Below are 16,118 nucleotides of genomic sequence, written 5' to 3' on the forward strand. Positions count from 1 at the left end.
CTTATCCATTCTTGACCAAAACTATAAGACAAATGCTATGTTTGAATATAAAGTCCTGAATATTTTTTGTAATATGCGTGTAAAGTTAAGCTTATTGTTGCCTGTGTAATGCATGTCATTCCCATCGTCATGTGCCACCTAGTTGATCATTAACTGCGACGCTACATTTTAAAAGAATTGATCCCATGCATAGTTTAATTGCGAGCCGTAGCACATGGTGCACAGTGCACAGCTCTGGCAGTTAATCTTCAACTCGGTGGTTAAATAAAGACGAGCTCAAAGTACCGAGTCATAGTATTCAGTCACATATTGCATACAGTCTGCAGGCACACTGCTGGAGCAACATGGCTGTGCGGCTCTTTGAGGGGAAAGATCATGCAGCGGCTTACCTGCAGTACAGAGTGGCACCCCAGGAGCTGGTCAGCACAGTTATGAACTTTATGGAAAAAAGGGTATGTGTTTATGCTTATGTGCTTGATAGCATTTGAACAAATCCTGTGTCTCTATCTATTAATGTTCTATTACATTCAGGCAGTTAAATGTACTCTAAAATCACAGCATTTCTCTTAGACACCAAAACCATTCAACCTTGCACTGGATGTAGGCTGTGGATCGGGGCAAGGGACGACCCTTTTGGCTCCATACTTCACCAAAGTGGTTGGAACCGACGTCAGCCCCGTCCAGATAGAGACAGCGCAAGCCAATAAGAACCCTCCAAATGTCTCATACAGGTGAAGGGGAACAAAATGTGGTGGATGTGAAATAAAGGCTGTGATTTAGATAAACCAATGTGTCAAAGGTTCTGTGCTTTCTTCAGCATCTTCATTATGTAATTATTTCGTTTTTTGGGGCAGTTCTTTAAGTAAAGGCTAATTTACGTCAATCATTCCTTGATTGTTGTAGATGAAGATAGCTTTAGATAAACATGGTTGTAAGTTCTTTGCAAAGAGCTTACCACTTTGGGTAGCATTCTCAAACAAAACCATCATAGAAGATCAAATTCTAGTGTTACAGGGGTCACCGGTGGCCTCATATTATCCATGGGACGTGGCCTTGATCAGAAGCACTTGGACCCGCAATCAGTACCAGGCAAAGTGGTCTTCTATAAGTCCCACACCCACCTGTCAGACAGATATTGACACATATTGATGTTCTTAACTTCAGCAGGTTGTTTCATCCGATCTGAGGTTAGCATCATGAGAAGGTCTTAGGTTTGAATCCAGGCACGGGTCTTTTCTCCCCTTCACGGTCCAAAGACAAACATGGAGTGAGATTAGTTGATTATTCTAAATTGACCTTAGGTGGGAAAGTAAGCGTGAATGGCTCTTACTCTATGTGTTTGCCTAGCAAGAGATTAGTGACCTGTCCAGGGGGTGTTGAACCTGCAACACCTGGGATGGGCTCCACTCCCACTTTCTGACTTGGATGGGCTGCAAATGGATGAGTGGTTTTAAATTTTGAAAGAAAACTCCAGAGAAAAAAGTGGCGACATGTTTGCACTGCCCTTGGAGACTTGAGCCCTAAACTAAATTACCAGCATTGAATTATATTATTCCTCTACAAATGGAAGAGAATCCAAATAAGATCATCCACAAAAGCAAGAATATGCTTTGTTATTCAAAGCTTTTCCCTTATTCATCTCTCCCATCTATAATGGGCCCTATTTTTTCCTTGTCCTGACTCTGTTCACCTTAACATCAGGCAGTGTCCAGCAGAAGAGCTACCATTTACATCTGGAGAGGTGGACCTTTTGAGTGCCATGACAGCAGCTCATTGGTTTGATCACCAGCGGTTCCTCAAGGAGGCTGACAGGGTGCTGAAGCCTGGAGGCTGCCTGGCTCTCCTTAGCTACACCATGGACATGGAGCTTGAGTACGGAGACATCTCCAGCACTCTCAATGACATATGCAAAGAGGTTCATCCCAAATCTAAAAGCTCATGTGCAGAAATAGAGTACTGATGTAGGTTTTCAGCCACTATAAATGAATGCTTTCCCCAAAAAGCTTTAAAGTTTGTCTTTGCTTTCTTTCTTTGTCCCACCAGTTTTATGGTGCCCTGCTTCCATTCCGAGATCCCTACATTGGAAAATCCTCTAAGAAGATCTACCTAGACATGTTCAACTCCTGCTCTTACCCAGACAAAGAGTGGTGAGTTCTCAGAAGCTTTGCCAGAAGTCGACTTCAGTTACATTGACCAGAACATACTTATTTATGAGTCCAAATGTGTCCAGGAACGAGTGCCTGCAGACGAAAAGAACCCTGCCATTGAGTCAATATATTGGCATGGTGGAGACCTTCTCCAGCTACCAGAAACTGAAGAATAAGGACCCCGCCGAGGCCAAACATCTCTCTGACCATATCAGGAACAAGTGAGACATTGAACTTCACCAGTCTAGTCGTTAACTCCTGGCCTTGAACCCTCACCTCCCTTCACCTGGCGCTGACCGTTGATTCCTGTAATCTTCCCAGCTTAATTTATTTCTGATTATCAAACTGGCACAGTCTGGGGCATTAATCAGAAAAGCCAAACATTGCTTGACTAAGCTTAACTGTTGAAGGCTTTTACTGCTTTGATAATATAGCCCCCATTAATTCCCCCGCCAGTGACATGAGAGAATAGCTCAGCAAGCACAATATATGGAGGAGAATTGCTGAGCCATAACTTTTACATGGATATAAGTATGACATTGTATTTAATTACTGTTAAAGTTTGGGAAGATTTAAACAGTTTCACTTTGTTCTGTCTCTTTAAAGAGTTTCACCTGCATGTTTGCCTAATTTAATGAAGGATAGAGCCTCTGGAGGTTGCTGTTAATTTACAACTTCACATAATCTGTCATCCAATAGTTCCTCTAAATCATAATGAACCATTCTGTCTCTCTGTCTTTTATCCCAGGTTGATGTCTGCAATGAAGGTGTCCTCTCCTAAGACAGAAGTCATGATGATTATGCATTATTTCTACTGGCTGGCGTGCAAACCTTGATCACTCAGAATGCATGAATCCTGTTTAGGATTGCTTTCCAAGGTTTTTTAGCTCGTCACCACTTAAAACAAACAACTGCCTTGTTAGACCCTGATTTTTATTAAAGATTTTAACTCTAACAGAGTGCATTAGCAATTTTTTTTGTGTTATTTTTTAATTGTTTAGACCTACTGATGAGCGCCGTGTTGTACAAGCCTCACAGCGCTTCCTTTTTTTTTTTATCTCTTTCTGAAAATGCAAATCAGAATTTTCTATTAATATTAACTCGAATCTGAATGAAATGAAGCTGCTCTTCAGTTAATTTTAGACTACTGACTATCAACTGCCTTATAGAAAATCTGAGAGTGAACACTAGATGGAGCCATTTTGTTGTAATGAAGTCCATGAAAATCTCGTGTGCAATCTTAAAGTCTTAAGTTTGACAAGTATTGAGTGCACTTTTGTTTCTTTTTGTAATAAGTAAACTGCAGTAAAAGAAAAAGTTTCTTTAAGTGATGTGAAACCTCTGTGTACTGTAATGATATGAAATGTGAAGTTTATGAATATGTAAGTACCCGAGCCTCTATTTTCAAATTACAAGTTATTGAAGTATAAAATGATAGATAGATAGATAGATAGATAGATAGATAGATAGACTCTTTAATATCTGTCACGTGAGCGCAGTGTTGGCCACTGTTTGCAAAAATTATAAAATAACGATATAATAAAATGAGGATATTTATATTTACAGTGGGGCAAAAAAGTATTTAGTCAGCCACCGATTGTGCAAGTTCCCCCACCTAAAATGATGACAGAGGTCAGTAATTTGCACCAGAGGTACACTTCAACTGTCAGAGACAGAATGTGAAAAAAAAAAATCCATGAATTCACATGGTAGGATTTGTAAAGAATTTATTTGTAAATCAGGGTGGAAAATAAGTATTTGGTCAATAACAAAAATACAACTCAATACTTTGTAACATAACCTTTGTTGGCAATAACAGAGGTCAAACGTTTACTATAGGTCTTTACCAGGTTTGCACACACAGTAGCTGGTATTTTGGCCCATTCCTCCATGCAGATCTTCTCGAGAGCAGTGATGTTTTGGGGCTGTCGCCGAGCAACACGGATTTTCAACTCCCGCCACAGATTTTCTATGGGGTTGAGGTCTGGAGACTGGCTAGGCCACTCCAGGACTTTCAAATGCTTCTTACGGAGCCACTCCTTTGTTGCCCGGGCGGTGTGTTTTGGATCATTGTCATGTTGGAAGACCCAGCCTCGTTTCATCTTCAAAGTTCTCACTGATGGAAGGAGGTTTTGGCTCAAAATCTCACGATACATGGCCCCATTCATTCTGTCCTTAACACGGATCAGTCGTCCTGTCCCCTTGGCAGGAAAACAGCCCCATAGCATGATGTTTCCACCCCCATGCTTCACAGTAGGTATGGTGTTCTTGGGATGCAACTCAGTATTCTTCTTCCTCCAAACACGACGAGTTGAGTTTATAGCAAAAAGTTCTACTTTGGTTTCATCTGACCACATGACATTCTCCCAATCCTCTGCTGTATCATCCATGTGCTCTCTGGCAAACTTCAGACGGGCCTGGACATGCACTGGCTTCAGCAGCGGAACACGTCTGGCACTGCGGGATTTGATTCCCTGCCGTTGTAGCGTGTTACTGATGGTGACCTTTGTTACTTTGGTCCCAGCTCTCTGCAGGTCATTCACCAGGTCCCCCCGTGTGGTTCTGGGATCTTTGCTCACCGTTCTCATGATCATTTTGACCCCACGGGATGAGATCTTGCGTGGAGCCCCAGATCGAGGGAGATTTTCAGTGGTCTTGTATGTCTTCCATTTTCTGATGATTGCTCCCACAGTTGATTTTTTCACACCAAGCTGCTTGCCTATTGTAGATTCACTCTTCCCAGTCTGGTGCAGGTCTACAATACTTTTCCTGGTGTCCTTCGAAAGCTCTTTGGTCTTGGCCATGGCGGAGTTTGGAGTCTGACTGTTTGAGGCTGTGGACAGGTGTCTTTTATACAGATGATGAGTTCAAACAGGTGCCATTCATACAGGTAACGAGTGGGGGACAGAAAAGCTTCTTACAGAAGATGTTACAGGTCTGTGAGAGCCAGAGATTTTCCTTGTTTGAGGTGACCAAATACTTATTTTCCACCCTGATTTACGGATAAATTCTTTACAAATCCTACCATGTGGATTCATGGATTTTTTTTTCACATTCTGTCTCTCACAGTTGAAGTGTACCTCTGGTGCAAATTACTGACCTCTGTCATCATTTTAGGTGGGGGAACTTGCACAATCGGTGGCTGACTAAATACTTTTTTGCCCCACTGTAAATATAAATATCCTCATTTTATTATATCGTTATTTTATAATTTTTGCAAACAGTGGCCAACACTGCGCTCACGTGACAGATATTAAAGAGTCTGGAGACGTTTTGTGTTACTGCAAAATCATCTGTGAAGACTAGAGGGCAGCAGTTGTAGACGTGTCAGGTGCTTCTGCTCCTACTCGCACAAAAAGTCATGCTAGCAGCAGTCACAAGAACACTAGCAAAAAGCAAAACTGTAGGGATACGGAGAGAGCAATGCCCTGAGGTCTTGTTGTTGCCTCTCTGGCGCAGTTTTTATCACTGATTTGCACCAAACGACAGGACAGATTGATGCCGTTTAGCTGACTTTAACTGTCTTTGTGTTACGATAACTAAGTGCCTGCTTCATTGTAAATGTTGCCTCAAAAATGATTAATAAATACACTGTGGAATTTATTCAAAGGTAAACAAATATAGAGGAACTATAAAACTGTAACATTGTTTATTTTGGCTGTTAAAATTATTTCATACAGTTTCCTCTCTTCATCCTACATTTGTTTTCTAATTCCCGCTCTCCTTTTCATCTCTTCACCCTCCTCCGAATGGCTCCAATCACGTAAGTCTCTTCTACTGTCAGGTGTTATTTATGCAGATTGTTTGTAAGGGCCACGATGTCAGATGGTAATTAACATAAATGGCTTTAAAAGTCCACTGAATCCAATCTGACCCACTGGAAGGTTTTAGAAAATGTGAAGTAGAGGACACATTTTGAACTTTTAGCTGTATTGTCATAAGTTTTGCAGCTTTTCCTGTTGCTAAAAACTCGACCCACATTGCTGTTCATGCGACACCAAGGTAACTATGTAACTAATAAACAATTAAATAAATTCCTGTTTTTCCAATATCTGCTATAGAAATTTCTGTAAAAAGTGTTTTGTGTCCCTGACGTAGGCGTTTTCATAGAGGTGAACTTAGCCACCAGAAGTGACTGGACAGACAGTTTTAATACCAAATACAGAATTTATTTCTATTAACATCTTTCACAACATGCAATTGTTTCACTGCAGCTTCCAAATAGTCAATATGCTCAATATCAACACGGGAATATGAAAAGAAAATTAAAAGAGCATGCTTTATGCTTAAGAAATGTCTTCCGGAACGCTCTACAAGCCCAAACCTAACACTCTGACGGTCCCTATAGCATTCCCTGTGTGCGTTTGCTCCTCCACACCACTACAGCAGTCATGAGCAGGGTGACCAGTACAGGCACTGTGATAAATGGGGCGAGGATGCTAATCGGTGGGTCATGCAGGAGCCGACCAGTCAGAGCGCAGTCATGAAAGTAGATCTGATGAATCTCCATGAAGAAACGGTCGACTATCTGATTTGGCCAGAAGCAGTTTATCCTCAAGGCCACCTGGTATGTGCAGTTTGTGAGTCCCTCATAGATCCTGCAGAGGACAGCAGAGCACAGGCAGATTCATGCTGAACTTAGTATGTGTAATTAAAGAAAAGATGTTACTAAAGTTGATCCTTTTTCTGAATGTTTGGTGAAACATTTTAAAGTAATCAAGCTGAAAACCCAAATTGTTACAGAAATATCGGCTGGAATCTTGTGATGTCTTTGAAACGTCCTTTCAGAGAGGGAATAGAGCAGGGTATTCCTGTTGGTGGGGAGAAAAAAAGGCAAAAGAGTGTCTAGAATTACCAGTGGGCTTAACACTGCTAAATATAACTGCTAAGTAGTGAGGAGCAGAGGAAATGGAGATGCATACCAACAGGGTACTGCCCTTAGTACAGCATTGCACCATACCAGGAGAGATTCTGTTCCAGACGGCCACTGTGCCTAACTGTGTTTCTGAAAGTGAAGTGATCACAAAATCCAACCCTTTAACCCTCTGAGGTGTGAGCCTAAGCCTGCCGTACCGTACAGAAAGGCAAAAACAGGCAAAACTTGATCTTCTTGTTTACGGTTAGTTAGGCTTAGGTTTGGGGTCAGCACCAACGACGACTTCGACAATGGCCATCCTGAGATGGTTTAATGAAGCAGCTGTGGCTCAGTAGGTACAGCAGGTGATCTCTTAACTGGAGGGTTGGTGGTTGGATCCCTAGCTGCTCCAACCTGTTTGTGAACTGTTGTTTTACTTCCTTAATTTGCCTTTTCTCCCCCTTTGTGACTGTCGTCCCTGGGTCACTGATTTCCCCTATATCTCGTTAGTTCCTTGTGTATTTATAGCGTTGCATTACCTTTGTCATTTATCAGTCCTTCTCCCTCATCACCAAAAGGTTTTCCTGTGCCTCAGCAGCTACGTTTACATGTACCTTGTATTACGATTCTAATAAGGTCCAGTGCTGAAACTTTCAGAGACAGAAGCACAAACGTTTTCATAAATAATAAACAACTCAGGGTTTAGTAGCTCGCTCAAGGTTACTTGGACATGTAGGTTGGAAAAGCCAGGGACCATGACCCGCTCATGCCCCTTGCTGTGGAGCAGTTGTGGTTTAGAAGGTAGAGCGGGTCATCCACCAATTGAAAATTGGGTGATATGATCCCCAGATAATCGAAGTATCCTTGGGTGAGATACTAAACTCTGAGTTCCTTCCGATTCTTCTATCGAAGTGTAAGTGTGTGCATGACCAAAGGCATTTATGAATGCATGTGAGACTGGGAGAATGTGGCTTGCAGTAAAAATTGCTTTAAATGCTCAGTTAAAGAGGAAAGGCGTCATACGAGTACTAATCCATTTACCATCTGTGAAGTTTGTTTAAAAAAATAAACACAAAAAAAGTGAGAGAATTTAGAGCCACACGATGGCAACTACTGCGCTGAACAGGTGATGGATATCTGACAACAGGAAGATATGATCAGACTGGTGCCAGAAGTAAAATAGCCACTGAAGAAGATGAAAGCGCTTCATCACTTTATCAGGTCTCATGCTGTTACAATTCGGTGGCTGCGCATTGGAGCAAAGGAAATGAACGTCAAAATGCTAAACTTTCAGCTTCAAAACATTGGTCCATAAACCAGACGATGACAACTGTCTTATATTCAGTACACGACTGAAGTGGAGTCCACGTCATACCTAATTAAGGAAAGCTATAACAGGAGTAAAAAGACTGATTGTATTGAAATGAGCAATGGTACATGTCTGGTCTTTGAATTCATGTTTTACTTGTCATTATTACTATACAGCCCGAATCCACAAATATTTTTTCAATACTCGTAATTTTCTCTGTACCGGCTGTTTTCCTGTGAGCCTGAACAGTGGCGTCAAACGTTGTTGCTAGGAGTTTGGTGATGCAACTGCCAGCCCCTCCAGCCTGTGCAAATTCTTTATGAGTTACAACTGAGCACACATATCCATGGACACACACACACACACACACACACACACACACAGTTATGTGCTGGACCAAGTGAGGACTGTGAACCAGGAGGGAAATCACACAGTTTTGACAGCAGCTTCTTCTTTGCGTCCCCCGGCTCCCTTCATCCTCCTGTCTGACTCACTCCCTGACTGTCAGGGTTTGGAAACAAAGCCACCAAGTACTGAGACGATATAATGGCCAACAAATACAGTAAAGCTTTCCCCTGGTGTTGGTGCATGAGAGAGTAAACAGATAAACAGATAGATAAACAAGTTTTTTGCCTCTAATGAGCTCAGAAATACCAGTCTGTCAGTGCACCTGCTAAGATATTAGTACTCACTTAGAGGTGAATGATATAAACACGAGGCCTTAATGTTGGCATATTAAAGACTTATATAGTCTGGGTGTGAATCCAGAACACTGCCATCAGCTGCTTCTTATAGCTGTTTAACTGCGAAATGACTGAGATATCAAAAATCCTCATGCACATGACAGCATGAGGACTTCAGCTTTTCTCACCATCATTCTTCTGTTACACTGATGCCAACCCACTTTACTCTCTTCCAAAGAGCCAGACTTTCTTGTGATATTTTTAAAGTGTTCTTGAGCAACAGTTCTCCAGGCTTTCTGAAGGTCTTTCAAAAGTTTTTCTTTGTACAATGGCTGCTTTTCACTCATTTCAGTCCAGTTCCTGGGAGCCATCCAATCACTGAGGATGTAAGAGTGGACAACAGAAGACGTAGCAGGCCTAAAAACTATTTATAGCACACAAACAATATTTAAAATTCATGCCCTTAAGAAGTGTCAGGTCTTTAAGAGATACATCTGTGCCTTCAGCTCATTTATCTACTGTTCACTGAAGCCTCATCAAAAATGGTCTAAGTGGAAGGGTGGCTTCAGTGACAACAGGTCTGATGGAGTGATGAATCCACATATGACACTCCAGCCAGTGGTGTTTGGGATCTTGTAAAAAATTTTGGAGTTATGAATGCACAAAAGTACCATCAGGTTTTTATACACCATGTAATATCATCTGGAAAGCATCTGACTGGCAACAGCTTCATTTTTCAGCATGACAATGATCCCAAACATACTGCCAATGCAGTAAAAGACCTGTATAAAAAAAATCACACACAATACACGTAGATATTGAGGGCTAGCAGGAGGGACCATGCGCTTACCTGCTGCTCTCTGGCAGGTACCTCCATGCCCTCCTGGGTTTTAAATGCACCTTAGAACACACATGCATCAACACTACAATGAGCGGGTGGAGGGAGGTTTGGAGTCTTCTCCCACCCCCATTCTCTGCGGCCTGCTGGAGCGGGGGGGCTAGGAGGAGGAGTTGGCCGTCCGACTGCGGTCTGGAGTGTGGGGCCTCCCTGCTGCTGCTGCCTCCCCCCACCGCAGGGAAAAGGGTAATACCACCTGGGTCTGGGTGCAGTTCCCCCTCCTAGACCCAGTTCGTAGAGTACGCTTGGGGAGTGTGATCGTGTGTACAGCGTCTCTTTATGTCTGTCTCCACGTTGGTTGAGTGTGGAGTAAGTGCATATGAGAGCAAGAGGGTGGGAATGGATGTTTGTATCTGTGTGTGCCTGTATGTCTGTGTCTATATGTCAGGTTGGGTGTCAGGCGCCATCTCTCTGGGGACATCTCAGGCCCTCCAAGGTTTGGAGGCCTATCTCCCCCTACCACCACTTCCCCTGCCAGTGGCGGACTCCCTCAGACATCGCTGCGTTGGTGGTTCTTTGTGTCCGGGGATGGGCGTCCAGGTACACACCGGCTCACTCCTTGGCGGCCGCTTATCGGGGCCTGGAGCCTGGGGCTCGCTCGGGCCACTTCGGAGGTGGGGTGCCCTCAGCCTCTCGGCCTGGGGCTCGGTCACTCAGGCACAGCTGGCTGCCGGCGGAGCTCACGGGCGCGTCACTGCAACTCCCCCTGGCTTCTGCTCCGCGGCTGCTGAGTGAGCCCTCATCTGGGACTCTCCTCAGCTCTTTCTGGGACAGTGGCGCGGCTGCCCCTCTGTTGGTCTTCCTTGGTCTCTTGTGTTCTGGAGGCCTCTGGATGTCTGGAGTTTTGATCTCCTCCATACCTGCTTCATGCCCTGGAGGACGGGGCTGTGGCCCCCCCACACCCTCTAGCAGATCATTACATGAAGGAACCTTTTAAAAAAACAAGCGCGTCCATGCTCACAGGTGTACACACGGGTGATCACACCCACAAACTACACCCTTTTTGGCTCCTACCTCAAAGCACACTGTGTTCTGTTGATCTTATGTGCTGCACAATAATGTTTAATATTTAGTATTTACTGTCATATTCCCATATATCATTATGATGCTGTTTATTCTATTACTCTTGTTCTCTTCTGCTTGTTTTCTTTTTTCTTTCTCAGCAGGTGATCCAGGTGATTGATATATGCATTTTTTATTTCTTTTTTTTTCTTTTTTTTCTGCTCATTCTGTTGGTTCTTGTTTTTTGCCCTTCTCCCCCGTCCCTCTTCTCAGCTGTTTCTCTTTCCCTCTTTCTTTCTCCCCTTCTTTCCCCCAGTCAAGTCTGTCCCGTATTCAGTAAGTGAAAATAAAATAAACAAAAGGTGAATCAAATGGACCATTACGGCAAGGCTGGGATGGTCAGTTTGGTAAAGTAAATCCGTTGGGCATCTTTCTTTGCCTTTAGACAACAATTCTGATGGCAAAAGAGCCAAACGGGACAGGCAAAAAGAAAAAAAAAATCACACACAGTGGAACACGACTTCAATATCACTGAAGCAGTGTGGGGTCATGTTGACAGAGAACAGAACAAAAGGCAGAGACACGCAAAGAAGAGCTTTGAATGTTCTTCAAGAAGCCTGGAGAACTATTCCTGAAGACGACTTAAAGATATGACAAGAAAGCTGCCTAAGAGAGTTCAGACTGTGCTGAAGAATAAAAGTGGTCACACCAAATATTCACTTTCAAGCCCATTAGCTTACATGTGCTTACATTAATGCTGTATTTACATGTGTGTTTGCACATTTCAATAAATCACTGCACCTATTTCCTACTTTCAAGGCAAACAATTTAAAAATATGAGGAGTGGCTCAAGGCTCAAGGAACTCTGCTGTATGTAACAGCAACGTAATTATTTATTGAATTTAGCATAAGACAGCAAGTCAAAAAATCTCATTAAACTGATCTCAAAGCCAGCCAAAATAAGCTAACTGTTCAGTTGATATTGTTCTAATTGTGTACCTGGCAAACTAAGTTGCTCCACCCTGGCTACAGCCGCTGCTCCATCTGTAAGCTGCTTTGCAACACACAATATCTGCTGTTTACCAGGGTCTGTGTGGAGGTTGTGACTCTATAAATTGCAATTTTTTTTGACTTACAAGTACAGATTCATGCAGGAAAATTTGTGATTTTATGTCCCACCATGCGTTTCTTCCCTTTTGCATGTTCGAGTCAGTGAACTCACTCCATTGTGTCCTTCCAGCTGCACCATAAACCTCGATCCAGATTTTCCATGTTGAATGTGAAATTGGCCAAGCAGAGATCATTGATAAGAAACGTGTAGACTCCCCTGTTACAGCCAGACACTGATGCAAGGACTTGAGCTACAAAGTAGAAACAGAAGTAAGACAAAAGTATTTAAAAAAAATTAAAAAATATCTGTACAGAATATATATCTGTAGCAGCATATGTTTGTGCAGCAAACAAGGTCATGTCCTGGCAATGGTAATTCCTACTGGGCCATTTCTTCCCTATTAGACTGTTACTTTCACTAAGAAAAGATTTTAATTTGCAGGCAAAGTCCCAATCCCATTTGTTTACTTCAGAGATGCGTGTAAACAGCCTCTAAACGTGGAGGCAGACCGCGGCCATCCCGCAGGACTCGAGGCTGAATGTAGCACCACGGAGGAGTACAGTAGGAGAGGGAGGCTTAATCTGGTGTAAAACGCCTGCGTGGAAACAAACAGGTTGTTGTTACGATCGAGAAACATGGTGGATCTCCAGCCTGTTCGGGCCAGATAAGGGCCGACTGTGTGCCCATTATATTTGCTCTGTCCCTGCTGGCTCTCCCTGCACTCAAAGGAAGACTGAATGTGTTGACACGGGAGCTTCAAAAGAGATGCTACAAAAGAAGAATGTGAGAAACTGTTGTGGCAAAGCAAGATCTGAACGAACGCACAGTAATCTCCTGAAAAAGGAGTGAATATTAGCTTGTCTATCATCTACAGTCATGTTTCACCAGCCTCTGATGGCGACTGCCGCTTGGAGGATTCACAGTTGCCCCTCAACTTGGCTGTTAACCAGCATTGTATTTGGATTACAATTTCCAGGAAAATGGAGGCATAGTTTGACAAATGTTCTTCTGACTGAAGGTTTATGCTCTATTGACTTTCTGCCTTCAACTCTGTTAGATTAGGAAACACGCATCAGTCCAATGGGAATCTTAAATTCAGTCAGCGTCTCTGAGACTCAACATTTATGGATTTTAAAAGCTGATTCTCATGAATATTAGATGATGGGATTTGAAATCATTTCCACAAATATTAATGATCCATGCTGACATCTCTAGAGTTTTACAGAGAAGGGTCTGAAAAAGAGAGACTAGCCAGTGAGCATACTTTGAAGAGGCTGACCTAAAGCAACAGAAGACCAAACTGGGTGCCAGGCTTGTCAGTAAGAACAGGAAACTGAGGCTACAGTTTGTGTGGACTCAGAAAAATCGAACAATCGAAGATTGAAAAATGTTGCCTGGTCTGATGAGTGTCCATTTCTGCTCGGATTTTGATGTCAGCTGATGAAAGCATGGCGCCATCCTGCCTTATATCAACAGTTAAGGTTGCTGCTGGTGGTGTGATTGTGTGGGGGATATTTTTGTATTTGACTGAAGAACCTTTAAGCACCACAACCTACTCACATATTGTTGGTGATGTTTAGTAATTACAAATTCCCAATTGAATTTAGATTAGGTAATCGACTTCCTCTCTATAGTTTTTTCAAGTTTCAGCTCATTTTTGTAGGTTTCAGTAATTGTTTTTTCCTGGTAAGTTTATATCTAAATTCCTATTTCAAGTGAAATTCAACAAAAGCACAGAGTCCCTTTTGTAAATTATGGTCCCAAATGAAACACATCTTTTTCCTGAAAGCAACTGCTGAACCCACAACCGCTACATCATTCTTTAATAGTATATGGTCTTTCCTTCGAGATTAATTTAAGGAATTCCCAGTGTGTTTCTGGATCAATATTCCCAAAAGTTTCCCAAGAATTTCTTATTAGAGGTTCAAGCAATGTTGGAGACATAATCCAGTTTACTCTCTAACATGTCACATGAGTCATATGGTATCACGTTTGCCTTCATTTTCAAACATTGAAACAAAGTTATTGAAAATGTAAAACCATGAAATGCACTTCTTCACACAGCTGCTACTTATGTTTTTTTCTTTTTGACTGGTTACGTTCAATGACAATGGCCTGCTGAGCATGCAAGAAGGTATATGAGGGCAAATGCTAGTGAAATGTAAGGTTGAGTGAATAATGGTGGGTTTTTCAGAATTTCTTCCAGAAACAAAGCACATAGAGCATAGTGAACTTTTAACAAACAGATCAAGTCTATTCATAGACATTATCGAGAAACCCAAGAAAACAAAATCCCAACTTACCTCGTCCTTTTTTCTGCCATAAATCATCCAAGCCTTGTTAATAATTTCTAAATAGACTAACATTTCAAAGACCTGCTTTTTTTTTGTCAAAGAAAAACATAAACAAGGTTTAAGCTGAATCCACCTATAGCGACTCTCTGCCTGAGTACCATGGACTCACCTGCCATCAGCAGCACAAACCCTGCTTTCAGGAGCAAGGCGGTCTCCAGAGCCATGCTGAACACAAACCCCAAAAAGTTTCACGCGCTCTGCTCACTCCCCGGAGATCAGCGGCAAAGCCTCATTCTAACTCCAATAGCCAGAGCCAGTGAGTCGGGAACGTCACGGTGCCACCACGTTAGAAACAAATTAACCGCAGTTCACGGTGTGCTGTCAACAAGAAGGCGGCAACTGATTGTGTGTAAAAGCCCCCCTGACCTTTCTCTGTGGCACCCTCCTTTCCCCTCCTCGCTGCAGCCCTAATCATAGAAGCGCTGCTTGTCATCTGAGCCCCTTGTCCGGCTGCTTTCTGGGTGGAACTGCTCACAGGGGACAAAACAAAGTCAGATACCAAAATTAGTTCAGTGTACAGTGCATGCTTTATAGCAGCAATTTAGAGTCTGGAAAAAACACTGCTGTTTTAATCCCTCAGTATTTACGTTTTTGTTGAATAATCCAATTATAACCATTTAACATCTAGAATTTGGATGGTTTTCTTTCATATATACATGACTCTCACAGCAGAGGCCAACTGTGAGGTAGCATGTCATCAGACTCATCACGACTCTTTAATTAAATGTCACATTTTCCCCATTCCTTATTTGTATTAGGATTAATGCATTAGTGTGAATACCCAGAGACATCCCCGGCGGTGGGCTCACACTGGGACCCCATTTCACAGCAGCAGCACACAAAGGCAGAATTCCCATTTTCATGTCACACTCGTATCGGCACAAATCTCATGCAGCTCGCAATGTCTGTAATTGAATGTTTTATCTGAGGAATTTTGCACAGGAACAGATTGATTAGTATTCTCAGCGCTGCTCTGCATTGTGCTGCCACCCAGCGTGGCTGTCTCTGCCGATGGGTGTGTGAGAGAGTAATCCAGTGGCTCCGATGAGTGTTTTCATGTGGCTGACTTTACAGAGTGTAGACTGACAGAGTGCAAGCTGCATCTTCTTTAAGTTTGTAGGTATTGTGGAGCTAAAAAGCTTTTGTTCATTTTGGTGTTTGATAGTGAATTTGTTCATTTCCATGTCTGCAAACAGCAAATCTTAATCATGAAACAAAATGCTAATACTTAAAAGGTACTGTAAGTATTTTTGAGGTTATTTAATAACATTTACTACATATAACTTATGTAACATATAGCATATATTTAATAACACAGAAGATAAAGACATAAAAACCTGTGTGGGCAAAAAATGCCTTAAAACAAAACAAAGCAAAACAAAACACCAATTAAGTGTTGGCCTTTGTGAATAGAAAGATTATGACTCTTTTTTTCCCCCTTAGTGTGTGCACAGATGTAATTATTCTCAAGTCAGCAGGCAGCTGGTCCAAAATAACAGAACCACAGTAACTGAATGCTCAGCTTATTGTCAGCAGATTAGACACATGACTCTATCGTCTCTGGACAGCTGACAATTACTGGCTAAACAATAATAACAGCTAGTTACAAGTTAAGGTAATTATTAGGCTTGGATGTCCTAAAAGTAGCACTTTCCTTCTAAAAAAAAACATGTGATTACATTTTCACATGACAGTTTTTTCAATTAGTCCAACAATGTTAGCTCTGCTTCAAAAAACTTTTCATCAATGCCAGCTAACA

General features: G+C 42.3%; 2 protein-coding genes across 2 annotated transcripts; one reads left to right on the plus strand and one right to left on the minus strand.

Moving 5' to 3' along the window:
• Positions 1-202: 202 nt before the first annotated feature.
• Positions 203-3,102, plus strand: LOC113016291 (putative methyltransferase DDB_G0268948). Its single transcript, XM_026159019.2, has 6 exons — positions 203-452; positions 571-731; positions 1,702-1,915; positions 2,044-2,147; positions 2,231-2,368; positions 2,896-3,102. Exons 1-6 carry the CDS (start codon positions 345-347, stop codon positions 2,981-2,983), a joined length of 813 nt encoding a protein of 270 aa, XP_026014804.1. The 5' UTR covers positions 203-344; the 3' UTR covers positions 2,984-3,102.
• Positions 3,103-6,294: 3,192 nt separating this feature from the next.
• Positions 6,295-14,828, minus strand: LOC113016739 (receptor activity-modifying protein 1-like). The gene is made up of 3 exons (XM_026159815.2): positions 14,469-14,828; positions 12,117-12,255; positions 6,295-6,745 (listed from the first exon to the last, which is right to left on the minus strand). The coding sequence occupies exons 1-3, from the start codon at positions 14,521-14,523 to the stop codon at positions 6,490-6,492; spliced, it is 450 nt and encodes a 149-aa protein (XP_026015600.1). The 5' UTR covers positions 14,524-14,828; the 3' UTR covers positions 6,295-6,489.
• Between the last annotated feature and the right edge of the window lie 1,290 nt (positions 14,829-16,118).

The sequence above is a fragment of the Astatotilapia calliptera genome, chromosome 23 (genome assembly GCF_964374335.1).
Source record: "Astatotilapia calliptera chromosome 23, fAstCal68.1, whole genome shotgun sequence".
NCBI lineage: Eukaryota > Metazoa > Chordata > Actinopteri > Cichliformes > Cichlidae > Astatotilapia > Astatotilapia calliptera.

Coding starts and splice junctions, on each gene's coding strand:
- LOC113016291 (XM_026159019.2), top strand. CDS start 345: ATGGCTGTGCGGCTCTTTGAGGGGAAAGATCATGCAGCGGCTTACCTG. Junction 453..570: donor TGAACTTTATGGAAAAAAGG/GTATGTGTTTAT, acceptor CATTTCTCTTAG/ACACCAAAACCATTCAACCT. Junction 2,369..2,895: donor TCTGACCATATCAGGAACAA/GTGAGACATTGA, acceptor CTTTTATCCCAG/GTTGATGTCTGCAATGAAGG.
- LOC113016739 (XM_026159815.2), bottom strand. CDS start 14,523: ATGGCTCTGGAGACCGCCTTGCTCCTGAAAGCAGGGTTTGTGCTGCTG. Junction 12,256..14,468: donor GTTTGTGCTGCTGATGGCAG/GTGAGTCCATGG, acceptor TCTACTTTGTAG/CTCAAGTCCTTGCATCAGTG. Junction 6,746..12,116: donor AGCTGGAAGGACACAATGGA/GTGAGTTCACTG, acceptor TGTCCTCTGCAG/GATCTATGAGGGACTCACAA.